A 27949-nucleotide genomic window follows, 5' to 3' on the forward strand; every position below is an offset into this window, starting at 1 on the left:
AACATACAAAGCATATTGAGGTCGACTGTCATTTTGTATGAACCAAGCTTCACAAAGGCCTTATTTCTTTACATCACATTGGCACGGGTGACCAGCTCGCTGACATGCTCACTAAGGCCCTTACTGGAATTAAACATACCACTCTACTGGACAAGTTGGCTGTTTTGATATCAACTCCAACTTGAGAGGGGGTATTAAGATATTGATCAGTCATATTAGTCATTTCCATTTAATTGTTATTCCAATTGTTAGTTAGTCCACATTACTATAGTCAGTAGAATTGGTTAGAACTTTGTTAGTGTATTATCTGCAACTTTCATGAAGTAGTTAGATTGCTTATTTTTCATTTATCTGTTTAGTTTTATAAATAGATTAGATCACAAGCTGTAAAGTTCAAGTTGATCAAAGCAATACGCATTCTTTTCTCTCTATCAGTCTTCACATGTTTCTTCTCCAATGAGCAGTATTCACCATTATAGGTAAATGCTTAATTGATTCAAATTTACAAATCATATACATATAACTAGAATAAGCTATACAAATTATAGATTTATACAATTAAATATCGAATCATACATAATTCTAATTACATATTAAGCAAATATAGCAAGATTTAAAAAATTATAACTGCAAATCACAATATTACAAAAACAGTGGCCAACATTCACTATAATTTAAATATTTGCTATTCTCCATGATTTTTCCATTTTTTTGGGGGGCAAAATCTATTACAAACGTGGAAATCATAATTCAATTGGCACTTGCCTATAAAGTCTTTAGCAAGAAAATGATAAGACACATTAATTACAATATCCGCTCATAATTATCATGGATCTTCAAATTTATTTATTTATTTTTAAAAAAATAAAATAAAAATCTTAGCCGATGCCTAGTACTCCCTTTGTTCGAATTTACTTGTCAAATATTAATTTAACACATTAAAAAATAATAATTAGTATATTAAATTTATCATTTTATTCTCATTAAATAATAAGACTCCAACATATTAACTCACTATATTTTTAAAATATATTGAAGCAATATAAATAAATTGAGAATATAATAAAAAAAATATATATTTTCTTAATTCGTCTAAAAAGACAAAAAGAATATAAAATCAAATTAAAAAATATTTAACTCGTAAAAATAAATTATAAGAGTGACAGAAACTTAATTACACCAAAGGCTCAAGTCCTACATTGTGTGAAAAAAAATTTCTGTACAAAAATAATTTCATCCCAAAAATTCAAATTCAAAAACTAACTTATCGCTAAAAAATATCAAAAGTTCAAATTCAAAAGCTAACTTATTGCTAAAAAATAAAAAAAATATTTATCGTTACCTCAGAACTACCGCAACCCTTTTAATTGATAAGTTTTTCCTGCCATTAACTAGGAAATTACAAGTGGACGGATACCAGCTTGTAAAAGTTTTAACGACGATTTTCTTTTTTCCCACACATCTCCTTCTTTATAGTTTATTTAGTACATAAATGTGGTTCTATTCGTTTGCGATTCCTAAGGCTTTTCTGTTTAATTTATATGATTTTTTTTTAATTAATTAAAAAATAATATATTTTTATGAATTTTATAATATTTATTTTAAAAATGATTAATTTATTGTGATACAAATATCTATAATTTATTCATTTTTACTTGTTCTTATTTTTAAAATAAATTTTTATTTTTACTTATCACTTTATGAGTTATGACATATCAAGAAAAGACAATATTTTTTTTCATATTTTACCTCAACATTAAATATTTATTTTCAAATTATTTTTCAATACATCATTTAATAGAGAATAATTTAATAAAATACCTATATAATTAATTATTTTTTTAATGGGTATATCAAATCAAACTAGTTGGCAAGTAAAAGAAAGTGAACACAAAAAGTATTTACGATCAAATATTTCAATTTTTTTTAAAAAAAAATTCTATGTCAAACCACAAAAATATCTAATTTTCACTCCATGACAAAAGGCTTTGCTTATATTGACTTGTTTAGGAGGCTTTTGTAACACCTTAACAAATGATACAATTCTCATTAGGGTAGCTCCCCAACTCCCACCCCCACCTCACACACCTACTTATTTGTAATAATCACATGGGTTCAGTCAAGTTCTATAAATTTCATTTAATTGCATAAAAAATATCATTAAATATGTATAAATATTTAATTCAAAACTTAACTTTCTTTTATTATTTAAACTTATCTTTATTAATTTTAAATTTATAAAATTGAAATCCTAATTCGCGTTTGCTTTTATGCAAAGTTTGGAAACGAGTTCAATACAGTTTTGAAATTTGACCATTATTTAATAATGGAGAAGATAAGCTATCTCATTAGAAAGAGGACCAACAAATAGTTGGTAAAGTTGCCAAATATAATGGATATTATACATTACTATTAATAATAAAGGAAGATATAATATAATACAAAGAAAGAAAATGGGGTTGGTGAATTGAAGACTATATAGATCCTTTTGTTGTTGTTAGTCAAGAGATACATAAGTTGGTGAAGTTGATGAAGACATTGTGACATCAACAATTTACCAAAATATAATTATGTACAAGAAAATAATAGTGACATCGCTAGAAAAACAATTTTTTTTTTTCAAAAAATAAAGAGAGGTTCAACGTATAAGGTTGGTCAAAATTTTCGACTTCCTATGTCACTTTGGACATTAATATCTTAAGCATAGAACTTTAAAGATCATTATTATAAAAAAAGTTTTAGGCAAAGCAAATAAATTAATTCACTCAATAATAGTCTCTTTATATATAGTGTACATATAAAGTGGAGCATAATGGTGAAAACTAAAAAATAAAAAATAAAAAGAGGTTTTGGGTATCCTATCCATAAGATGAAAGAAAAAGGTTAAAAAGAAGAGGAAATAGAGTTGGTAAATCATTAAATTACCAACTTTGATTACAATTTTTTTCGTAAACAAAGATAATATATTACTCCCTTCTTTTCATATTAAATTGAATTATTGAGATATTTTTTATTTTTAAAAGGAACTTAATTGTTTAATTTTGAAGACTATTTTTAGAATGCTTTTTAAATTTTATCCTTCATTAGTTAGTATTGAAATTAGTTATTTTTTTATGTTTAGTTATTTTAATATAAATTTGATAATAATTAATAAGTATTAAAAATGAAAAGTTAAACCTAATTTATATCTTAATTTTTTCTTTTTTTAAACGATGTGAAATACATTAACAATTCTTAATATGAAATGGTAATAGTAGTTGGATTTAACTTAATAGGCGTTATTAGATATAAAATGAATAGGCACTGCTAGCTTTGTTCATATTAAATTATCAACTTTAATTACATATGATTAAGTTTCAAATTGTAAATGCATATTAATATTACGTGAGTTAGTGCTTATTCACCTAATAAACTCACAAGTGGCTCTTATGTTTTTTTTTTTTAAAAAAAGTAAATTAAATCATAAGCTGGCATTCACATATTGATTACTCCTCTAATCCTCTAAGTTAAACATGTATGTTAAGGGACCACAACCCCACCCCTTTTAAATTCGAAGGGTGGAACACACACTAATACATAATATACAAATTATAAACAAAAGTTAAAGGAAGAAGTATAATATGGTTCATCCGAAATTCATTTGATTAAATACAAATACACACTCTCACGAACACTCACTATCTTTTCTTTTAATTTTTGCGTAGCAAAATTAATATAATTTATATAAAAAGTACGTAAGTCACAATTTTAATATTATAAAAATCATTTTTTATCTTCAAATAATAGCAACTAAAACACATTATAGGCAGGAAAAAATATAAATATTTGAATTTCTTTAGCTTTCTCACCTTTTTTCGTTTTTAGTTTTGGTCAAAATTAATTGATAATTTCAAGTGTTCAGAAAGATTCTCAATTATTATAAACTATTGTTATTCATCTCGTATTCATAAAACACTTCAAATAAAAATTTTGAAAATTTTAATAAGAAATTACAAAATTTAAAGAGTATTTTCAGAATTAGAAAATTAAAACAAGCAGAGAAAATGAGTAATCAGAAACATATTAGAAACAATATAGTACAAAATATTTTTCTCAAAGAAAGAAAATTGAAGTACATTATATGCACAATGTTCCATAAAGATTTTATTCCCTCAAGTACTCGAGGTTAATGAAATATATCCTCCCAAGATAGAACGATCTTACTCACCGGTGTATCGATAGCTAAAACCAAGATACCATCAAACCACTCAACGACATTAAAATATACCTAGAATAGTAGATTAGTAATAATATGGGAAGTCCCAATTTTTTTTTCACTCAATTTATAATAAACAAATGATAGTGTGAAAATGTTTTAATTATGCCTTACCGGAAAGGCCACAATTCTTTGAAAAAATCACAATATTTCAAAAAGATCACAACCTTACATAAAAATCATAACTCTTGATAAAAGTCGAAACTTTTTTTTAAAAAAAAATCACAACTCTTCATTTTTCATTCACACGTTTTAAAACTCAATCATAACATTTCATAAAAATTACAATTTTAAATTCTTAATTTTAGCATTGAATTCCATGCATACACCATATCTATTTTTCGTACATTGATCGAACAAATATTCAATCCACTATTAACTTTTTAAATCATGTTTTATAAGAAAGCATTGAAAGAAAGAAAATACTTATTCTAAATGATGGTATTTCACTTTGTTAAGTTTAATTACTATACATATTATTATAAATAAAAATTAGATTTTTAAGTAGGTGTGGTGTACATAGACTTTGTAGCAGTCCAAATTGAGTAACACATATTTTTCCTAAAATACCCTTTACCTAACTATTGTCCACTTGTACCATTTTCTTCGACCACTTCCCCATACACAAAAACCTCCTTATAAAACCCCATTCCATTTGCTTCCTCTTCTTCAGGTACCCATCCATCCATCTCTCTCCATAACACAAGGTGCCCAAACAAGAAAATTACACTTCATAAATACTCACATTTTGTGTTGTTTTTCTTCACAAAATAGCAATGGCTCTTTCAACTAATACCACTACCAACTCTCTTCTTTCCAACAAATCTTTGCTTCAAAATCAACCCCTTTTGTCTTCTCCTTCAAAGAATGCATTTTTCTCCAACAAATCAACCAAAACGGTTAGATTTGTTCAACCTATCGCAGCGGTTCATTCGTCTGATTCAAACAAAAACCCCATTGTTTCCGATAAGCCCACCAAGTCTTCTCCACCGGCGGCCACTGCAACCACGGCTCCGGCTCCGGCTGTGACCAAAACTGAATGGGCGGTGGATAGCTGGAAGTCTAAGAAGGCGCTTCAGCTACCGGAATACCCAGATCAAGAGGAGCTTAGATCTGTTCTTAAGACGATCGATGAGTTCCCTCCTATCGTCTTTGCTGGTGAGGCTAGAAGCCTTGAAGAACGACTTGGTGAGGCTGCTATGGGAAGGGCGTTTTTGTTACAAGGAGGAGATTGTGCCGAGAGTTTCAAGGAATTCAATGCTAATAATATTAGGGATACTTTCAGAATCCTTCTTCAAATGGGTGCTGTTCTTATGTTTGGTGGTCAGATGCCTGTGATCAAGGTTAAATCTTTTTTTCTCTTCTACTTTTTTTTTTTTTGGCTTTTCTGTCTCTCTCTCTGTGTTTTAATTTCATACCCTATTTATATATTAGATTCTTGCTTGTTTGTTGTTCCTGTAAGCTTTTAACTTTATATGTACTTTTTAGACCTTAAATTAAGTGGAATTTTGGTAACATGAATATATATGGTAAGGTACCTTTTACAATTGTAGTATCTAATCTAAAATCCTGCTGGAAATGAATCTAACTTGATTCCTGGCATCGACTGTTTTTATCGTTTACTTATTTGTAGATTTCCATGTTTTTAAGTATATGCTTGTATTAAGCAAGGTTCTTCCTTGGGTATAGGTTGGAAGAATGGCTGGGCAATTTGCAAAGCCGAGATCAGATTCATTTGAGGAGAAGGATGGTGTAAAGCTGCCGAGTTACAGGGGAGACAATGTGAATGGAGATGCATTTGATGTCAAGTCCAGGACTCCTGACCCTCAGAGGCTGATCAGGGCCTATTGCCAATCTGCAGCTACTTTGAATCTGTTGAGGGCTTTTGCTACTGGAGGATATGCTGCCATGCAGAGGATCAATCAGTGGAACTTGGATTTCACAGAGCATAGTGAGCAGGGTGATAGGTATGCTCCTCTGAATTTTTCCTATCACTTACAAATACATCACTAATGTGAAGAAGTATATTTTATGACATACTTAGTAAATTCTAAAGAGCTTAGTACCATATTGGCTATAAAAGGTGCTCTTTTGTGCATGCTATTCAGGACTAGCTAACAATTGATCTCCATTTTCTAACTAAGATAGTTCTTGTTGAGTGGTTAGTTTTGTGGGCTAATAATGCAACTTTTGACATGGTAGGTACCGTGAACTAGCTAGTAGAGTGGATGAGGCCCTTGGTTTCATGACTGCAGCTGGACTTACAATGGACCATCCTATTATGAAAACCACTGAGTTCTGGACATCTCATGAGTGCTTACTTTTGCCCTATGAACAGTCACTAACACGCCGGGATTCAACTTCTGGCCTTCACTATGATTGCTCTGCTCATTTCCTTTGGGTTGGAGAGAGAACCAGGCAGTTGGATGGTGCCCATGTTGAGTTCTTGAGAGGAATTGCCAACCCTCTCGGTATTAAGGTGACTGCAGTGCTGTACTTTAAATCTTCTGTAATTTCTCTTTTTTCTTTCTTTGAATGTTGAATTTGGGGGCTTATGAGACTTGGTGTTGCAGGTGAGTGACAAGATGGACCCAAGTGCATTGGTCAAGCTCATTGAGATTTTGAACCCACAAAACAAAGCTGGAAGGATTACAATAATTACCAGAATGGGAGCAGAAAACATGAGGGTTAAGCTTCCTCATCTTATCAGGGCAGTCCGAAGAGCAGGACAAATTGTGACTTGGGTATCTGATCCTATGCACGGAAATACCATCAAAGCTCCATGCGGTCTAAAAACTCGACCTTTTGATTCCATCAGGGTAAGTACTCGCGCCAGGTTCAGAAATACCTTATTTGTCATATCCTTATTATCAGTTTTCTTAGTTCAATAAGATAAGCATAATTAAAGAGGCGACTCTTAATGGACAACCCTTAAATTCATAAAATAGTTCTTTAAGTAAATTGCATAGTTCGTCTGTACTGATCAATCATTGCATCCAATTAAGTGGTGCACTCTCATAAATCATTGAAAGGGTCACTCAGAAAATCAAAGTATAAGTTCTAGTATGATAACATTCATTGCACTGGGGGTTGCTCAATGGGTCCACTCCCTTGAACTACTCTCATCATTTGATAAGCTAATGATATGGATCTTCCAACCATATATGGTGACACAGTAGGTAGTTAATAGAATGCAAGACTAGGACTAAAAACTAACAACAAAAAACAAAAACTGTGTAATCCCACATGTGGGGTCTAGACTAAAAACTAGTAGTCCTTTAATAAGGTTTTCTCATTGTGATACAAAATGGACCAGTTGACCATCAATGATGAGAACATGGGTAGCTGTTAGGAAGAAGTGTTGTCATTTCGTGGCAAGATCATGATTAAGAAATTGAGCATAGTGGGTTGGTGGAGCTTGGAAAGGGTTTCTTCAGTGATACAGTCAACAGAATATATATATTTTCTATACTGATGGTGGATTTAGAAAATGTATGCAACTACTTTAGTAGGTTTGGTTGTTGTCTGTCCCTTTCGATGAGTTTGATTATCGGGCCCCTATTTTTTTTTTTAAATGAAAAGCTTTTCCATTGCTACATCCCCCAAAAAATAGATTGGAAGTTTGAGATCCTATGTTACAGTTGCGAAAACAGTACATTATAAAACAAAGCACATATCTCACATGACTCTTTCTTGCAACAGGCTGAGGTAAGAGCATTCTTTGATGTTCATGATCAAGAAGGAAGCCACCCAGGAGGAGTTCATCTTGAGATGACAGGCCAAAACGTCACAGAGTGCATTGGTGGATCACGAACTGTGACCTTTGATGATCTGAGCTCACGTTACCACACTCACTGTGATCCTAGGCTCAATGCATCTCAATCCCTTGAGCTCTCATTCATTATCGCAGAACGTTTGAGGAAAAGGAGGCTCGGATCGCAAAGCACATTAGGGCAATAGATATTTGGAAATGTTCAAGTACTGCCTTTTTTTATTTACTTCTTCACTTATATTATGAATGTTTGTATTAAAAAAAATTGTATTTTCTTAAATCCTATTTGGAGGATATATGTTATGTTTACCCTACGTGCATACTGAAATTGTTTTAATGTAATGAGAGTTTGGTGAGACTAAGCAATAAAGCAAGGAAGTTACTCTATATATGTCTACTAAATTTATTTTTGGCCTTTATTTTCATTTGACAAGTGTGTGTATACCATCTACTTGATATTTCTTTAGTACTTATATATTTCTAATTGGAAATTTTTTCTATTTTTTGTTGGTGGGTTTGGTTGTTGGCATAGTTATAGATCAAACGAGAATATGCCTTCCAATTATACCTTGGATTTGGCCACCTACCACTCAATTAAACATATTTTATATTGAGATATAGTGGTAGTAATCTATTTTATATTCTTTACCTGTTTTCCAACTATGCAAGTCAAGATTTTAGATCTGGAAATTCAAGTTTCCTTTTTTATTCCCTCTCTAACAACTCACACTCTTTTTATCCTCTTTTACTTATTCGAACTAACAACCTAGAGACTGATAGTGCTTATCGGTCCGAGCAACCCCAATTTAAATCAAGTGAGTAGTGAAAAAACTAATTTTGCTTCAAGTTCTAGAGCGGCTAAACCTATAAATATTTATATACGATTATTGGTCCGAGCATTTACAACTTCTCATTTAATAAACATTCCCTTCAGCTATTTGTAATAATAATGTTTAATGCATTTATATGCAAAAACACGGTGAGGAGCTATTCAATTACAAGTTAAGCCAAAAAAATTGACTATAAATTAGGAGCAAGATGTCTTGAATCAAATTATCAAAAAATAACCACTAGTACAAATAAAGTTGTGAATAATATGTCATCATTTATAGATGTTGTATAAAATTTGGGATAATGCACAAGTATCCGCTCAATTTATATCTGAAATTTCAGGGACACACTTATGCTTATATTAAAGTCTTATTTCCTCTAAAATTATTTTATTAATAATTTTCTACCCCTTTCGGCCTACATGACACTATCTTGTGAGTCCAATGTTGATTGAATTTTTTTTTAAGCTAGTACCACATAGGCCAAAAAGAGATAGAAAATTACTTATAAAAATAAATTTAGAAAGTAATAGAACCTTAATATAGTATAAGTATGTCTCCATGAAGCATAGATTGAGTGGCTATTTCCATTTTTTTTTCCTAGAAAATTTAGATAACACGTGAAATTTTTAGTTTCAACACAAATAAAAGTGCTACTGCTAAGGTTGTCTTTTTCTTTACTTTTGTTGACCTACTTAGATATACTCCAGTTGCCAATCTGAGTGTAATCAGACATTAGTATTTGGACAATTTTTAGGAAAATGAATCCTATAAATATCAAGTGGTCATTGTCAAAAATAATACTCCCTTCCTCTTCCAATTCATATCACGCTTTTGAAATTTTGAGATTCAAACAAATTTTTTTATTATTATTATATATTTTAAGAATATTTGAAATTATCAATTATTATGACTTAGAATAGTTTTAACATAGTTTATAAATATGTAAATTTTATTTTAAAAAATTAAAAATTTCATATGCAAATTCTCAATTAAACTTATATTATTTGAATCTTGTATATTAAAAATAATAATTATATTTTATATTTTTCTCTCGATATTAATAACTTATTTTTCAGATCATTCTTAAAAGTTAAAGTTAAAATTATATATCAATTAATATGAAAATTATAATAAAACACTCATATTAATCATTGTTTCTTCATAAACATTTAAAATAGACAAATAAAAATTAACGGAAAAAAAAAACATTCAGATATATCCAAATTTATATAAACATATGAAACAACTTGCCCATACTGCCAAACACACGGAATAAATATCTGTATGTACCATCTACAAGTACAACAATAACATCACATGTTTTCTCAACAAATTAAATTCTGAAAAATTAAAATTATTTATTTTCTTATTATTCGAGAAATAACATACTAATATATGCTTAAAGTTATTTTAAATAGAGGGGTGATAATTAATCACCTTTTAAAAGTTATTTTTAAGTAGAGGGGTAATAATTAATCACCTTTTAAACTTATTGTATATATATGTATATGTCAAATATAATAATTGTTTAAGCTATACAATCGATAAAAAAAAAAAAAAGTAATATAAGAAGTTGTCTCAAATTTTTTACAAACATTTTTAAATATAAAATATTCTATTACTCTCTTAAATAATGTATATTATTACATCATTTTTTGTTCAGAGTGTATGCATTCTCTTAAAGATAGTGAACAACCTAAAATGATAAATATGATTTTATTTTTATGAGTATTTTATTATAAAATATATTTCTTATATTTTAAAAAATTATTTTAACTTTCTTTTTCTTATTACTTTCTCTTTTTATTCTTCAAAAATTCATTGCCTTCTCTGTTGAAATTCCTCATTTTTAATGTCACCATTTTTAGCATAACTCTACCCTCTTTCTTTTATAACTATTAGTTTAACTCTCTTCACTTTTAAAACTTTATCTAGATATATTTTTACATTGTGAACTATTTAATATATCCATTAAATTTTAAGATGATCAGGATGTATCATTTTATTTTTATCTGAATTTCAATCAAGCTTCTTTCAAATTTTGGTGAATTCATTAGTTCTTACAAGTTTCAAGATTATCATTTCTAATTTTTTGTTAGTGAAGAAGAAGAAAAAAGAAAAGAAATAGGAGGAGGTTAGCTTAAACGTTGAAGTGAGAGGTGAAGTGAAATTTAATGTGAATTCAAAATTAAAGTAAAAAAAAAAGTCAAAAAGTAATAGAGAGAAAAATACAAAAATAAAATAATAAAAAAATATATAAAATGAAAAAAATATATATATTTAAAATTAAATTAACACATGTCATCCATTGATGCCTTATAGCATATGTTTTTCTAAAATTTGAAACTAGTCAAAAAATAAAGCAATAATATTACTTTATAATTATATAATAAGTATTTTTAAAAAAATTTACAACAATTATATCTTTCTAGATACAATTTTCTTAGAAATAAAATAATATATTCAATTCAAAGGACGTAAAACACGTAAAATGCATAAGCTAAAAGAGAAAACATATACATATATATATGTTGGTGTCTTCGTAACATGAGAATATATATATATATATATATATATATATATATATATATATATATATATATATATATATATGAGAATTTAATGAATTATATACATTGAAAAAAAATGTAAGAAACTTTTAAATTACCAAATATATTTTAATTTGTTATGTACTTATGTCCTTAAATAAAAATAATAACATATTATCAATACACTAAATTCGTACTATATTTATTTCATTCTGCCAAATCTTGTTCTAAAGCTTGATAGGTTTGAATTCTTGCCGTTACAGAAACTCAAGACAGATTTTTTTAAATTTTTTTTATATTAAGCATGTAAAATTTTCTAATTACTAAAATTGGATAACACAACAATTTTGTTGAATGTGACACGTTTTTGCCACGCATAAGAAATCGAAAAAGTTAGCAAAAAGAAGAAAGGAATAATCTAACGCGCTCGGCTTGTTGCTTAAGTTTTACGCGGCAGATTTAACAAACTATCGTATCGAATACTGGAAAATCTAAGTAGAAGAAAAATCCCCAATTGCAAATGCGACCAGAGTCATCCCCGATGGAAATTGACCAAATTGATCGGAGGCCGGCGGCTCTCGGAGACCTCCGCATTCTTCCTGACGAAATCCTCTGCTCTATACTGACTTATCTCACTCCTCGCGATGTCGCTCGACTTTCCTGTGTTAGCAGGTTCTTTCAATTCTCCAACTGATACTTGTTGCCAAAAACTTAGTCTTGTGTATTTTTCTTTTTATGTTTTTGAATGTGCAATTTGTAATATAGTTGTAAATATAAGGTTGCTCAATAAGTTATTTGGATTGGAGCTCAATTTCTGCTAATTATATGTTGATAGGGATGAGTGTTAATTTTGAATTTAGCTAAGCTTTTATTCATTCAATTGCATGATTTGTTGCTTCTTCTGAAGTATTGCTTTTTGTTTAGTTTTTATTTGATTCCTCTGAATTAGTGGGATGTTGATCTTGTGTGCGCCTGATGCATTTCTTTTTTGCATACTAAATTAGTTTAGGAGAGAATTTTGGTTATAGCATTAGAGACTTGCTAAATTAACTAGTAGCTGACAAAAGAACAGGTATTTTTTCCTTGTTCTTACATAGGTGTGTTTAATATTTATTGGGATAATGCCCAAATACCCCTTCAACCTATGCCCAAATTTTCAGAGACACACTTATAGTATACTAAGGTCCTTCCTATTAACCCCCTGAACTTATTTTATTAATAATTTTTTACCCCTTTTTAGCCTACGTGGCACTATCTTGTGTGCTCAACGATGGTTGACTTTTTTTTTCAAACTAGTGCCGCGTAGGCTAAAAAGGGGTAGAAAATTACTTATTAAATAAGTTCAGGGGGGGTGATAGGACCTTAGTATAGTATAAGTGTGTCTCTGGGATTTCGGCACAGGTTGAGGGGGTACTTGTGCATTTTCCCATATTTATTTGATTTCTACAATATAGTAGAATGTGCATTTTGTGTTGTTTTCATGCAGCTTAGGCTTCTCGATGTGTTTGTGTGTGCGTATTTCTTTTTCAAGCAGAAAATCTGTTCAATAGGGATTGCTAGTAATGAACGTAGGAAATTTTCAAATTTTAAATTATAGATGATAGATGACTGATTACGCTGTTTCTGTCTTCTCATTTTCGGTTATCATTGGTCTGTGGACGGGTTGATGCAGATAGTTTGCTTATTTCATATTGTGTGATCAAATTTCCAGGGATTTACTTGTAAGCATGTTTGTAGAAATATGATTTAGTACTTAGATTATCTGCTTAACAAAGCTACAGATGATAATGACGAAGTTACTACTTCTAATGGTTGTGCCACCTATACCTGTTAATCACTCTTAGAGTCAATAGGCCGAGCTTATTGATTGGATATGATTTCCTGAGATACAGCTCCTTATTTGAAGTTCTGTCAGTGCCTTCCATTTTCCTGAGTAAGCTTAACGGAAAACTCAGTGACTTTTTCCGATACCTTCTTCAAATACTTACTGTTTTGCAGTGTGATGTATATATTATGCAACGAGGAGCCCCTATGGATGAGCTTATGCATTGATATTGCTGATCGTCAACTTCAGTATAAAGGCTCTTGGAAAAGAACAGCCCTGGATCAGTATGGTTATTCATAGTATTTTCTTCTGCAATGAAGTTATCCTTCATTGACTAGATTCAAGTTCTCTGTCAGTCAATTCATTGTATTTTACCTGTTGATGTAGATTGAATGTGACTTTCGAAAATAAGGAATCCTGCCAGAAACCGCTATACTTCAATGGTAATATATATTGTTATTGGTTTGTTGGATATTCTTCAACTCCGCAATGCTACTGTACATGATATGCTAATGGAAGCTTAACTTTGCAGGATTCAACTCTTTATTCCTTTATCGTAGATTATACCGGTGTCATACATCATTGAATGGATTTTATTATGATTCCGGAAATGTTGAAAGAGCAAAGAACCTTTCTGTAGATGAGTTTCGTGATAAGTATGATGGACAGAAACCGGTATGCTGTTTGCAACTTATAAATGCTTTTGAAGCACATGGAGTTGTTGTTAGATTGTTGATAATTTGTTAGATTGTCTTTGTATTTGCTATCTTTTGTCAAATAAAATATGTGATAAATTATGTTTTAGTGTGCTTCATTTCAAGTTATTTTTCCTCCTTCCCTTTGAATATACTGCCTTTCTCAAACTACGTCATATATTCTCTTCTCTATGTCGCCCCACAATTGTGTCTATTTTGCTTGAAAGGACACCGTTACTCTATTATCTTATCTCTTAGTATCAGAACTCGAAAACTGACTAAAATGTTCAAGTTCTTGCAAAGTTAGTTTTATGCTAAGTTGCATAGATTCTTCACTTTCAATGCCGCACCCGTGTTGGAATCTCCAAAAATACACTAATTTTATTCTTCACTTTTGATGCCGCATCCGTGTCGGATTCTCCAAAAATACTCTATTTTTTTTGTAGAATCCGCACGCACCCATTGACATTTTAAAGAGTCCGAGCAACATAGGTTTTATGTAACTTTTGGACCCATTTCTACTTAACTACTTTAACATGTCAAGTGTTACTTAATAGTTGTTCCCAAGTCAAAGCAGAGACTTGAATAGATGAAGGTAGAATCTACTGTCTTGTAATTATTAGTTTTACATGTGTACCAGAAAACAAATCACTTACTGATTCTTACTTATCAAAAGAAAATTATATGGCGATTCTTGCTGCTGCTTCTTGTTATTTTTTTCTCTTCTCCTTTATTTTTGCTGTCTTTCCCTTCCTTTTCTTTCTTATATACATTGAGTTCATCAACTTATCCCGAGGATTTATATAGCTAGATGCCAACTAGCTTAGGAATATGAGGGTGAGTTGATTGATTGATATACACTGGATCTTTCTCTTTAAGTCTACTTGGCATTTCTAGCATTTGACCAATGTCGTTCATATGTAATTCTTGAAAAAGGGGCAAATGAATGGGCTTAATCTGTCTGGACCTTTTTTATGTGCTGATAGCTTATGTGCATGATTTTCTTCATAGACAGTCATATGAATATGTCATGATGTTTTTCAAAAAAATGAATACGTTATGATCTTCAACAAGCTTATTGCTTACACTATCACAGGTTTTAATTGGTGGATTGGCCGACACTTGGCCTGCAAGGACTACATGGACAACGGAGGGGCTTTTAAAAAATTATGGAGATACAGCATTTAAATTATCTCAAAGAAGTCGTCACAAAATTAGGATGAAACTGAAGGACTATGTGGCATATATGAAAGTTCAGCATGACGAGGATCCTCTTTACATTTTTGACGAGAAGGTTCCTTTCCAATCCTGCTGCCCTCTCTGTACAGTTCTCCGACAATAGAATGTTCTAATTTGAATTACTTTCTCTCAGTTTGGGGAAGCTGCACCAGAGTTGTTGAAGGAGTACACTGTTCCAAATATGTTCAAAGAGGACTTCTTTGATGTGCTGGACATGGACCAGCGACCTTCCTTCAGATGGCTCATTATGGGACCAGAGAGGTCTGGTGCCTCTTGGCATGTTGATCCATCCCTAACTAGTGCTTGGAATACACTTCTATATGGCCGTAAAAGGTATGTTATGAGAACCAGTCTATCACTTGCCAGTCATCTTGTCTCAGGATCTTGCTGAATGCTTCACTTGATGCATGCTTTGTTTGATAATATGACCGATCAAACTCATCCTCATTACTGCCTGAGTGCCTGCTGATAAATTCCCTTATCGGTAATGAAGTTGTGGTAGAAACCGATGGAAGTACTTCTGGTTCGCTCAGTTCTGGGTGGAGATAGTTGGGTTGATCAGAAAACAGCTGCCAGATTGTTGAAGAAAAGAAGTCAAAGATACAAAAGAACAACCAAAATAAGAATTCATTTAGAAAACATACTTTTGAACGATGCATTCTTAAGCTCTCTCTTCCCTTCTGGGTCTATAAGTAGCGGGAATGAGCTAAAAAGAAACTCACCAAAGAAGTGGATGGTGAAAAACATAGATTCTGGTTCGCTGCTGGGAGTCTTGCTTAGAGAACTAAATTGATGTTGTTTGCTCAAAGTTCTACAATGTTAAGACATGGTGCTAGGTTGTCTACTTCTTGAGTTGTGACTCCTCCCACCAAAGGTGGAAAGGAAAGAAGGAATTTTTTTTTATAGCATGTAATAAATATCATTAGGAGCTTTTGATATATTTTGGTGTATTCTCATTTTACACTGTCCAAGAATTTTTCTTCTCCTGTAGTTTGAAAGAAGTGATCAATCACCATTGTGATACTTGTTGGGAGACAAAAAAAAAGGCCCTTATTCATATTTATTTTGCAGGTGGGCATTATATCCCCCTGGAAGAGTACCATTAGGAGTAACAGTGCATGTAAATGAAGAAGATGGTGATGTCAATATTGACAGTCCATCATCTTTGCAGGTATTAATGATTTGGAGATGCAAATAGTTTGCTTCTATATTGTCAAATATTGTTATAGGTCTTCATTTATTTGAACCATGTGTTATTTTCTGTCGTGTTCATCTAGTGGTGGCTGGACTTCTACCCTCTTCTTGCTGAGGAAGACAAACCAATAGAGTGCACTCAACTGCCTGGGGAGACAATATTTGTTCCAAGTGGATGGTGGCATTGCGTGCTAAATTTAGAGACTACTGTTGCTGTGACACAGAATTTTGTGAACTCCAAGAACTTTGAATTTGTGTGTCTGGATATGGCTCCTGGTTATAGACATAAAGGAGTAGTCCGTGCTGGGCTTCTTGCTTTAGATGACATCGGCATTGAGGATGTCAAGAAAAATATGTTGTCCTTAGAAAGTGGTTTGAGCTACTCTGACCTGTCAAGGAAAGATAAGAGGATTAGAGTTGACCAGCCTAGAAGTTCAGAAGATGGCATAAATTCGACAGAGTTGGAATTTTCTTATGACATAAATTTCCTAGCTATGTTTTTGGATAAAGAGCAAGATCACTACACTTCGTTATGGAGCTCAAGCAACTCCATAGGGCAGCGAGAAATGAGAGAGTGGTTATCAAAGCTCTGGGTTGAAAAACCAGAGACTAGAGACCTTATATGGAAGGTATTTATATGTCATTTCTCTGCTTGTTTATGGTTAGTGTTTTCTTCTCTTTTTATTTTTTATCAATCAAACTTTTCGTCTCAATTCATGGCTCTAATTTCACGAAAAAGAAAATCCTGTTATTTGTATCAACCATCATATGATGTAGAGCGGGATAGGGATATCAAGAGTTATAGTAAAGCGATAAGGAATTTAGAATAGAGCCCACTAGAAAGCAATTATTAGAACATTCAGTTACAAATGAACACTCTATTATGCAAACAAAAAAAAACTAAACTAATGAGCTACTTCAAGTGGGAAATTTTTACTCGGAAACACCCATTGCAAGTTCAGATCAACCATGGCATACAACCATCACCTCTAAAGAGAAATCTCATGTTCAGAGTTAGCTACCTAAAAATGGAAAGGAAGGGACTATTTACACTAGGTCTTTTCTTAGTATTATAAATACCTATGAGTCCCTTGACATAAGGGTAGAACGGAATTCAGATGAAATTGCAGAAATTGGCCAATTGCAGAATATAACTTACAGGACATGATATTGATCTGGGACCCGCGATCGCAGCCTTCATGATGCTGCCTTCTTCATGATTGGGTCTTCACTGTAGTAAAAATTGCAGCTTCTATATTTTTGACCTTCTAATTGCTTTGGTGCTTGGCGCCCTTCCTTCAAATATCCACTTGAGCATACTTTAGACCTTGAGGCCATGCTTCCTCCAAATCCTCCAAGCTCATGGTGGATGGAAGAATGCACCAAAATCCTTGATCTACATCATATGAGACATCACGGCCTATGAATTTATATGTGCCTAAGGCAAGAACCTTGACCTTTTTCATCTGCACAGCTGATCACACGTAGTCGCAGGTTATAATTGTTCTGCATAATGAGGTGTTAGATGATTAATTGTTCATCTCTCATCGGGTCACCTTTTGTGTAATTTAAGCTTCAGTTATTGCTTATGACCTTAGATTCACTTCTGCTAGGGAGCCTGTCTGGCGCTGAATGCTGATAGATGGTATGCACGCGCGACAGAAATTTGTACCTTCCATGGGTTGCCGTTGCCTACAGATGATGAGAGGCTTCCTGTTGGAACAGGCAGCAATCCGGTAAGTCTTTGTGCTTAGTTGATCTTCTACTTATGTGGTTATTTCATTAGTGTCACATTTTTATCATGACTGAAGTTGAAGGAAACTATTAGTTATTTTTGGCGCCTGACACCATTACCTTTGTGATAGCGTTGAGGTTTTTATTCATCACTACTCAAGTAGGTTTTTCTCATCTCAATGAGTTAATGGTAAAGTTGAGATTCTTAAGAAAGGGTGGAAGATCAATTTTTCTATTACAAAGATGTTTTGTAATCACTAACCTAATAAGTGGTAATACCTGTGTACAGGTTTATCTAGTTGGGGACAATGTTATAAAAATACTTGTTGAAGAGGGATTAGAAGTTTGTCTTCATTCTTTGGGCACTGAGGTATATCTGTCCTTCTGACAGTTATTTTTCCAGCTGATATATTTCTTTGTACTTTATTCATTCAGTTTGGTTTGATCTTTTGTAGCTCGAGTTTTACAGTTCACTCCAGAAAATGAACTCCCCTTTGAGGAATCACATTCCTAATGTTTTATCCAGTGGGATTCTCTATATTGAAAATGGCTTGTGTAAGGTTCAGTGTTGGGATGGCAAAGGAATTCCAGAGGTGATTGCTAATTTTAGACCCATTGTGGAACATGGGGAAGCTGATTATCCATTTGGCTTATGGAGTAAAAGGCAGCTTGATTATACAAAAGCCGGGATGTCATTAGCCGAACTAGTAAGCACTGGCAGTGGCACAACAATATGGCCATATGTTATAACACAGAGATGCAAAGGGAAAATATATGCTCAAATGTTAGTGAAATCGATTTCTACAATTGCGTGTATCATTTATATGAAGTACTTGCTGTTGTTTCTTGATGTACTGCTCCTCTTTTTCATTTAGCTTGTGTTTGCTTGCAGAAGAGATTCCATCTCATGGGAAGACACTCTAAATTTGGCCTCGTTCCTGGGAGAACAAATGCGCAACCTTCATCTTGTGCCGTGCCCAGCTTTGAATGATTTAACGTTATTGGAAACCCAGCAGAAAGCAGTACCCACTGCTAATGGGAATCTCGAGGATGACAAGGACAAGATTTGTGTCCCTTCAGAGTGGAATTTATTCCTGAAAACTCTGAACAGAAAAAAGAAGGATGTTTGTGACCGCTTGACCAAATGGTAAGCATTTAACAACAGAATACTTTATTGATCATAAAGCAGCATTCTAAAGTCTCAATATTATGTAGCAAATGTTCTCCACTGTGATGCTTGAGACCATGTGTCTTAAGGGGCGTTTGGTATGCTGGACAAGCATAGATGGTCCTGGGATTAGTAATTAGTACTGGGATATCCCTGCTGCGGGGGAATCTCAGTAGCTCAGTTGGTTGAATATTTGAATTTTCACCTTGTTGGTGAGGGTTCTAATCCCCACCCTGTAATCCCCTTCCCCTTCCCCTACCCCTACCCCTACCCCAATTTTGAAAAGAAAAAAAAAAGTTATTCCTGCCAGAGGGTGGAAAAATAGTACAGGAAATAGTTATCCCAGGATTAAACATTGAAAATGACAAAAATTACCCCTGAGGTCCCTCAAACCTAAATAAGGTGAAAGGCATTTTTGTAAACAAACAACTTCTTTGTTAGAAATTTTGCAATGCATGTTAATATTTAATACAACAAGCCGAAGAGTCAATAAGAAATAATACCAACATAACTTGTCTTCAAGCCAAACGGCTCATTAGAGAATTTCTTGGGTTGATTGGCATTACATCAATGTAAATTATATGTCAGGAATTATATGATTTTTTGGGGGGAATCTTGGTTGTATCTTCATTTGGTGTCAGATCAGCCTATATGTTACTCTGTGACCAGAGCCTTAGCTTGAGATCCACTTTTATTTCAGATAATCTTCAAAGTCTCGAAAAAGTTCCTTTCTTGTTTGACTGATTTTGATCGAAATATAGTAAGTTTCAACTCTATTAATAATACACACACACACGTGTACACACAAACATATAATATGATTCAACTCATCCTTAATAGTAGTGGTGAGATAATTTATAAAGATGAACCAATTTAAAATTCCGTGTGATACCTAAATCTGGACAAAGAAAGTACCTTGTAAAGTCATTTCTTGATTTGAGAAGATAAAATCCTTAACGACTAATTTACTACTTATATATTGCATAACCAAGATGGTAGAGGAGGCATATTAGCGTAGCTTAACTCCCAATATACACCACATTAAGGACATGATATATTCAGTTCTTATTTAGAATTGGGAAAGAATTATATTTAGTCAAACACTTCCTATTAATCTGTTTGTTGGATTTTGGACTGCTTGTTTTCTACTGGATTAATGTTCAACTCTCTTGCTAAGCTCATCAAAAAGTTCTTTGTTCCTTAGTAAAACAAAATCTATTTAGAGAATTCTTTTGCCTGTTAATGTGTATGTGTTGGGTACTGCTCTATTTATACATGAGTTTTTTCCTGTGCATTTACATATGCTGGCACAAGCACCGTAGATTTGAGCTGCTACTGCATAGTTGTATCTGAGACTTTTCTGTTTCAATCTGTAGGGGCGATCCAATTCCTAGAGAGCTGATTGAGAAAGTCAAGGAATACATCCCTGATGACCTCCAAAAGGTTCTTATATTTAAAGATGAAGTTGATTAGACTTCCTTCAGTTGGCTAGATACTCCATAGTTTTTTTATCCTTTTTCCTTCCTGCTAGTGACAATGGAACTTATGTTCACTTTCTGATGAAAATGCATTTCTCTGATTCTTGTTTATGGTCTCCTATTTAAGGTTGACATGGGAGTCAGATCTTGTACCTGGATACACTCTGATGTGATGGATGACAATATCCACATGGAACCGTGTTCCCTCGCTTCTCGCTCTGGAGGGACTACTGATGATCCCCAGTCAATTGACAATGTTTCTGCAAATGGATCTAATTTGAGTGAGCCTATACGTGCATGGAGACCTACTCATATACTCGATTTCAGTGGTCTATCTGTTGGTGAGTTATTGAGCAACTATTAACTTGCTTTTTTGTGCTTGGTCTGCTGGTTGTTTTTTATTTCTTTTCCTGATGGATGAACCATGTTCTTATATGAACTGTATTAGTCTTCTACTACTTGTCCCTAAATAATATATAATTTGTAGAAGTTAAGATATGTCTACGAATGGAACTGTTTTATTATTGTTCATGTCATATGAATCTGGTTAAGTTTATGGTGCATATTAGATGGATGTCAATGATTATTTAGCACAAAAAGAAATAGCTAAAGAAAAGAAAATGGAAATTAATATGGAACTGAATTGGATCTTAGAGTTTGGCACCAGTTTAACAGGTAGGCTTTGCCTATTTAAACAAATAAGTAAATAAACAAAAAGAACAAAAAAGAGAAGTTTCAGAGTCATAATCGTAGGTACTTCAAATTTACTGCTTATTAAGTACAATTTGTGAACTATTTTCTTTTATTTTAATGTTACCAGTTCTCAAAAAAAACTATTTTCTTTTATTTTCTTGTATGTTTGGCACACCGATTCTAATGTACAGTTGAATATTGCCCTCCTTAAATTTTGAAGATTAGCTTTGCTTACTTAAACGCGAGTGCTAATCAACAAATCTTAAGGACTTAGTGGGTCTGTTTTTTTAAAAAGGTTTTACCTTATTTTGGGTGGTTTGTCTGACTTTTGACAAGAGAAGCTTTTTGGTGTATATTAAATTGGCAGTCTTGTGTGAAAATACTACACTCGCCATCACTTAACTTCAAGTAGATCACTCGAGTTAGCACAGTAATCCGGTCCTAATCCCTGCATCACTAAAAACCTCATATGCGGAAAGTTGTAAAATGCTGATTCCTTGCATTTTATTTTTCAAACATTGGAGTTTCTGTGATTAGTAACCAGTTATTTTTTTCAGGGGACCCGATTGCTGACTTAATCCCAATACACCTGGATATCTTTAGAGGAGATCCGCATTTACTGAAGCAGTTTCTGGATAGCTATCAACTTCCATTTATTAAAACAGAGGTGAATGCATCAGCTAAAATCAATGGATTTCAGAGACTTTCTTACCGAGCCATGTGAGTACATATGTTCTCATGTCATATTTCTTCTATATTGTTGTCATTGGTTTTCATTAAACAATTGGAGACATTTTTTTCTTCAAAGTTAATTGCACTACCAGAGCTTATACAATATCCGACCATATGAAGATAGTAATACGTGTTTTGATGACATATAAACTCGTGCCTTAGAATCCATAACCCTCGACCTTCACCAAATCCATGCATAATTTGTCATTTCCCGAATTGTTGATTCTCTACCAATATCATATTCTCAATCTGACCCCTAAATCACTTTCAAATTCATTAGATACGCTGCATTACTGTTTAACGTGCTGAATACACTAGGTTTGAACTTAAGATCATTCAGTGGAGGTTTTAGTCAATTATTAGAACTAGAGTCCAGATGTTCTGTGTTAGCGGCCAACATGAGCTTTGTGGATGAAGATAGAACAGATTGGAACCTCATCCTCCTTGACTCTTTACAACCGTTGTTTCTATCCACTATTATCTAATCAAGTTTCTATCTCACACTTTATTCGTACATGGAGTGGTGGTTTGAACTCACTTTGAATGACTTTTATCTGTACAGGTGCTACTGTATTTTGCATGACGAAAACGTTCTGGGAGCAATTTTCAGTACTTGGAAGAAACTAAAGATGGCTAAATCATGGGAAGAAGTCGAGGAAGCTGTATGGGGAGATCTTAATAGTTACACAGGCTCCTGTTGAACTTTCTTTTGTTCTTTTTAATTTTTGTCTCTCAGTTTTATAGATGAATATTGAATAAGAGTCCAATCGCGTGTACAATAACATTTGTTTGATGTAATTTATTGATCTTTTCCCCTTTTTCCTAGTGATCATTCCTTCAGAACTTTCACAAATTTATTATCTACCATAATCTGGAAACAATATTGTGGAGTGAGTACATGGGTTTAGGCTTGATGGTTGTTCTTACAACCTCTTATTAAACTCATCAATCGTTCCTGCCTTCGAAAACAGCTCATCTATGCAACTATACTGAGAACTTGGTGCTAATAGCAACTTCTGTCAATCCCTCTTATTTTATTCACCAATGTAGAAAACTGCTAATACTAGTTCTACACGGTGTGAAAAGGATGTAATTCCAGAATCTAAGCAAAACTGTTGTTATCTTGTGTTACAAGCATGTGTTTCTAAAGACCAGATTTCCACTAAGCGAAGATTTCAAAAGTAGTAAACACCTTTTAGTCGAAATGAAGAAAAAAAAACTATCAGCAAATCATTGGGTGATCTTGAGTGTCTACTCAGGATATTACAGCACTTGCCAATTGTTCTCTTCTTTCACCCTAATGGTAATTACAGCATTGTGTAACACATCACAGTAGACCAGCAAAATCAGCACTTGTTTCGATTACATCTTCAATATCAGCTTCATCCAGTTCATCCAGTTCCATACTGCCCCCGAAAGAATGTGTTCCAACCTGCAGAGGAACTCTAGCCTCTTGTATTATTGCCAAAACTTCTTCCATGCTCTGGGATGGGTTATTTACATCGACACATTGGTAACTTCCTCCTTCCATCAGTTCCACTGGTAAGTTCTTTAAAAACCAGGGATGCATTTTAATTTCTGGAATAGTTATTCTCTGCAAAAGATAATCAAAATGCATTTATGGTTTTGGCACATTCGCAATATAACATAAAACAAGAAACATGAAAGCAAGTTTATGTAAGGCCTTTGGTGGGAATGAACCTTGCACCTAAGCAGAATATATATATATGTACATCGAGAAAATGAGATAATTACTGATAATGATATTTTCACTTGGACACGACGCAGGAACTATTCTATGATCAGCAGAAGAGCATACCTTTTCAGGGTCTGCTACAAAAATCCTGGTTATGAGATGGCGGCATTCAAGGGAAATTTGGATTTGCTCAGGAATTGAGTAGCGAGCAGTGAGTATTTTCTGTCATGGAAACTAGCCAATCATAATGCTGCAGTAAATTTTTCAATGCTTCACACTTGCATGAACAATAAATCTAGCAAACTGATAAACTAAATTCAGAGTAAAGCAGGCTTCTTTTTCATCTACAAGAAATCTGATTATGTTGTCATCACTCACAGAAATAGTCTTCTTAATGTTTTTGGGATCACTTGAATCTTGAAATGGATAAGCTCCAACCAGCATTACATATAAGGTGACTCCACAGGACCAAACATCTGCAAGCTATAGTTTCAAGAATTAACACGAGGAGAAATGAGTGAACACGACAAATATTATGACAATTTCAGCAAGGAAGAAGAAAGATATAGCACCTTTCCATCATATTCTTTCCTTGTTAGGACCTCTGGTGCTACATAAGCAGGTGTCCCCACAGTGGACTTAGGTTGAGAATGAAAGACGGATGACTGCAAACAAATGTAGCAATTTTATATGAACTTAAATCTCGAATAGATGTAAGAATCAATAAGACCTCAAGAAAAGATCAGTAACCTTGGAGTATCCAAAATCACATATTTTGACACGTGGTGCAGCACTTCCATCAAGTAACGTGTTTTCCAATTTGAGATCTCTATGACAGATTTGCTGCAACGGAAGACCAAAGATACACTAAGTCCCAAAAGGAGGACAGAACGAAGTTCACAGCAAGACAAGTATTGATGTTGTACCATGAAATGGCAGTAGCTAACCCCAGATATCAGTTGTTGAAAGAAGAACCTTGCCTGAGTAAAAAATAAACATAATCGCATTGAGATGATTTAAACTAGAAAAGAGTCTGCTCGGAAGAGCTGACATAAACACACGGAGATAGTTAACTGATAACATTTTTAAAGGGACACTTCTCATTGCATATCACTCTGTGCTTTCAACTTATAAGATGGCATTCTTGGAAATTGCCCCCGTCCACCGGAACTGGGTTTGTTTGGCAACAACCAAGCACTAACATCTGAAAAGGACGAAGAACAGACTCGCTCAACCACCGGAAGAAGGAAATAGGGAGAACAACATTGATTGAGAGGGAGGACAACCCTTTCTTGATTAGCTAGGAATAGAATCGAGATTCACCTACGAAAGAAAGATTCTTAAGTGCTAACGTAACTCCCCGGGTATAGAATAGAGGTTTGGTTGCTCACCAAAAGTCCGGGCCGGGTCCAAACCAAATTGTGCAAGACCCCATTTCCCTTATGTCACTCGGGAATGGGGAAACTTATGTGAAACTCCCCCCCCCCCCCCCCCAACCTTAAATAATCATATATTGAGATCTCATATTCGATCAATAACGAACGAGAACTAGCTCACCAGTAAAGGAGAGGGGCGGACTAACTTGAACGGTAGAAGGTGAGAATAGTCAATAAATAGGTGTGTTCGAAGGTCAATTGTGTTGTAGCTGTTAAAGGCTACTTCATTATTGGTCAAGAACTAATATCTTGTTATAGTCTCTAGTTCTATCCCAATATCGATTATCCTTCCCAGAAGCTTCGGCTAATGGAAAAGATAATCTTTAAAGGAATAAAACCCCTGGTCCGACAGGGAGAGTGGAAAGCCTTAGTGGGATCATCGAAACACACAATTAAGAGTATAGTTTCACTCATCTACAGAGCCCATGACTTGGTAGACTACTACCCAGCGGACTTCCCACATCAAAGGACCATATGAATGTCATGGTAGACTTCTACTTTACCATGAGTATAAAAGGCATATTACCCAACCCAACCAAGTAAAGAGGCAACATAGATCTCTCTATCATAAGCACAGGTTATAAAATCAAATGAAAATACACAGTTTGTTTGTTCTAAGCCAAGACTAATTGCGGGATCTGGTGTAAGTATCATTCTTACCTCATCTTCATTAAATCTTCCAGCATTACAGATCCTCGCAAAGAGCTCTCCTCCCGCAGCATACTCCATTACTATTGCTAGATGAGTAGGTGTAAGCAAGACCTGGAAGTGTCAAGTCCATTCATGAAAAAAAAAAAAATATAAACAAAATTGACAAGTCTGTTAGCCATTTCGCTACTACTTTGGTCAGCCACTGTAATCCCACTAATTGTAAATTGCTATCATCAAACACAAAATATAATATGCAAATCATCAAATTACAGATATCGTCCAGAATAGTTGATAGATTTCAATCCATTACATTAGATACCGAAGATTGCATTTAATTGCGAGCAGCAGAGTCCTTCAAAAAGAAATCACAACATAACACAGTTGTTATAGATCAAACAGGAGAGGCCAACCAAAAAGACTAATCTGATAGGTGGGAAGCCCATTTCGCCTATACACTCATTAGCATTTCTCATTTCTCTTTTATCCCATGAGGGACAATTGGCACATAACAATAAAAATCTTGTCACTGTCATTACATTACCAACCAGATCTTCTGTTCTAGTAATTAAACCCATTAACATTTTTCATCATATCATTATGTGAAGCTATCTCCATATCAAAAAAAGAAATCTTTAACTTAATGAAAGTTCCTTATAAGCCTAATGACAGCAATAACCAGAATCTCAACAGGTATCAAAGCAGATTATAAGAATAAAGAAAAAGGAAGATTCTTTCTAGCAGAAAAAAGCAGAGCATACCTCTTTAAACCTCACTATATTTGGATGTTTCAATGATCTATGATTCATAATTTCCCTTTGCACATGTTCATCTATCTACAAACAACCTCAAAACATCAAAACAAATAAATATACAACTAAAAATACCGTAGATGGATTAAAGACATCAAATTTAAGTTGATCAAAGGTGAAACCTTTTGGCCTCTTTCAATAAACTTAACAGCAAAGAGTTCTTTAGTGTTCTTATCACAAACAAGCTTTGCTACTCCAAAATTACCAGAACCCAACTCCTTCACTATCTCATAACGCTCCATCATCAAGAAACAAAAGGGGTTTCAGATTCTTCAGAAAGAATCAAACTTTTTTTCTCCACTACTGTTATTGACTTACAGAATTGACAATTTTCAACAGTAAAAGCAAAAGGGGTTCAAAATATTCATAGGTTTACTAACTGAGAGTTTATTGGACACATATTCTTGGCAGGTACTACGTTTGTTCAACTATTGTCGTCAATAATTAGCTCAAGTGGGTTGGAAGAATTTTTACTTTTTATCTTTAATTGGTGAATTTCAATAAGAATTTACCCATAGGAATCAAAAGCTTAGTCCAGATTACATATTTTTATATGTAAAAAAGGAGAAGAAAAGTCTGGTCACGTCTGTAAGATTTGCAGAAAAAGTTGCCACTAGTTGTGATTAGATTGGACAAATTGATTAGAGTTGTACAAGTTGGTCCTGCTCCTTTGAATGTGGGCTCTTTGATCAAACTGGAATACAATTTTAGATAACTAGTCATTCGTAATCGACTCAAATAAAATGAAAAAAGTTTATCATTTTCCTTTCTAATTTTTTTTTCTCATCTTCTTTTCATTCTACTTAACAATCTTGAACTAATCGAAAATTTCTCTAATATATTTTCTTGTGCTATTTCCTTCCGTTATAATAGTTTGAGTAGTAATTGTATAAGGTGAGTTATATGGATGGTTGTGGGTTTTTTTGGGTGGTGATCTAGTGGTAAAATTATTAAATACCATATGTATGTCATTATATATTATATTTATCTTGTGCATATGTCAATTATATGCCATATGAATTACTGTATATCTAGTGAAATATACATGACATACAAATGATATACATGTCAATACATATCATTATATACTCACGTAAAAGAATGCTAAAATTGTTAACCACATATGAAAGCTAGTTTAAATTCATTACAGTCGCAACTTTTTCATGTGGAAAATTGAGACTAAAGAATTA

General features: G+C 33.3%; 3 protein-coding genes across 3 annotated transcripts; 2 read left to right on the plus strand and 1 right to left on the minus strand.

The window, feature by feature from the left end:
- Positions 1 to 4941: 4941 nt before the first annotated feature.
- On the plus strand, positions 4942 to 8415 carry LOC544153 (phospho-2-dehydro-3-deoxyheptonate aldolase). Its single transcript, NM_001247489.1, has 5 exons — positions 4942 to 5598; positions 5945 to 6222; positions 6458 to 6734; positions 6829 to 7074; positions 7958 to 8415. The coding sequence occupies exons 1-5, from the start codon at positions 5032 to 5034 to the stop codon at positions 8213 to 8215; spliced, it is 1626 nt and encodes a 541-aa protein (NP_001234418.1). The 5' UTR covers positions 4942 to 5031; the 3' UTR covers positions 8216 to 8415.
- Positions 8416 to 11413: 2998 nt separating this feature from the next.
- On the plus strand, positions 11414 to 22992 carry LOC101261810 (lysine-specific demethylase JMJ21). Its single transcript, XM_004237887.5, has 16 exons — positions 11414 to 12081; positions 13408 to 13518; positions 13622 to 13677; positions 13767 to 13909; positions 15026 to 15223; positions 15302 to 15501; positions 16240 to 16339; positions 16446 to 16991; positions 17976 to 18098; positions 18386 to 18466; positions 18552 to 18880; positions 18989 to 19243; positions 20641 to 20707; positions 20870 to 21083; positions 21993 to 22155; positions 22730 to 22992. The coding sequence occupies exons 1-16, from the start codon at positions 11930 to 11932 to the stop codon at positions 22866 to 22868; spliced, it is 2877 nt and encodes a 958-aa protein (XP_004237935.2). The 5' UTR covers positions 11414 to 11929; the 3' UTR covers positions 22869 to 22992.
- Positions 22993 to 23314: 322 nt separating this feature from the next.
- Positions 23315 to 27402, minus strand: LOC101262107 (serine/threonine-protein kinase SAPK2). Its single transcript, XM_004237888.5, has 9 exons — positions 26882 to 27402; positions 26709 to 26783; positions 25960 to 26061; positions 24790 to 24843; positions 24614 to 24706; positions 24436 to 24528; positions 24242 to 24346; positions 23987 to 24085; positions 23315 to 23761 (listed from the first exon to the last, which is right to left on the minus strand). The coding sequence occupies exons 1-9, from the start codon at positions 27002 to 27004 to the stop codon at positions 23495 to 23497; spliced, it is 1011 nt and encodes a 336-aa protein (XP_004237936.1). The 5' UTR covers positions 27005 to 27402; the 3' UTR covers positions 23315 to 23494.
- Positions 27403 to 27949: the final 547 nt, after the last annotated feature.

This window comes from Solanum lycopersicum, chromosome 4, assembly GCF_036512215.1.
Source record: "Solanum lycopersicum chromosome 4, SLM_r2.1".
Taxonomy (NCBI): domain Eukaryota; kingdom Viridiplantae; phylum Streptophyta; class Magnoliopsida; order Solanales; family Solanaceae; genus Solanum; species Solanum lycopersicum.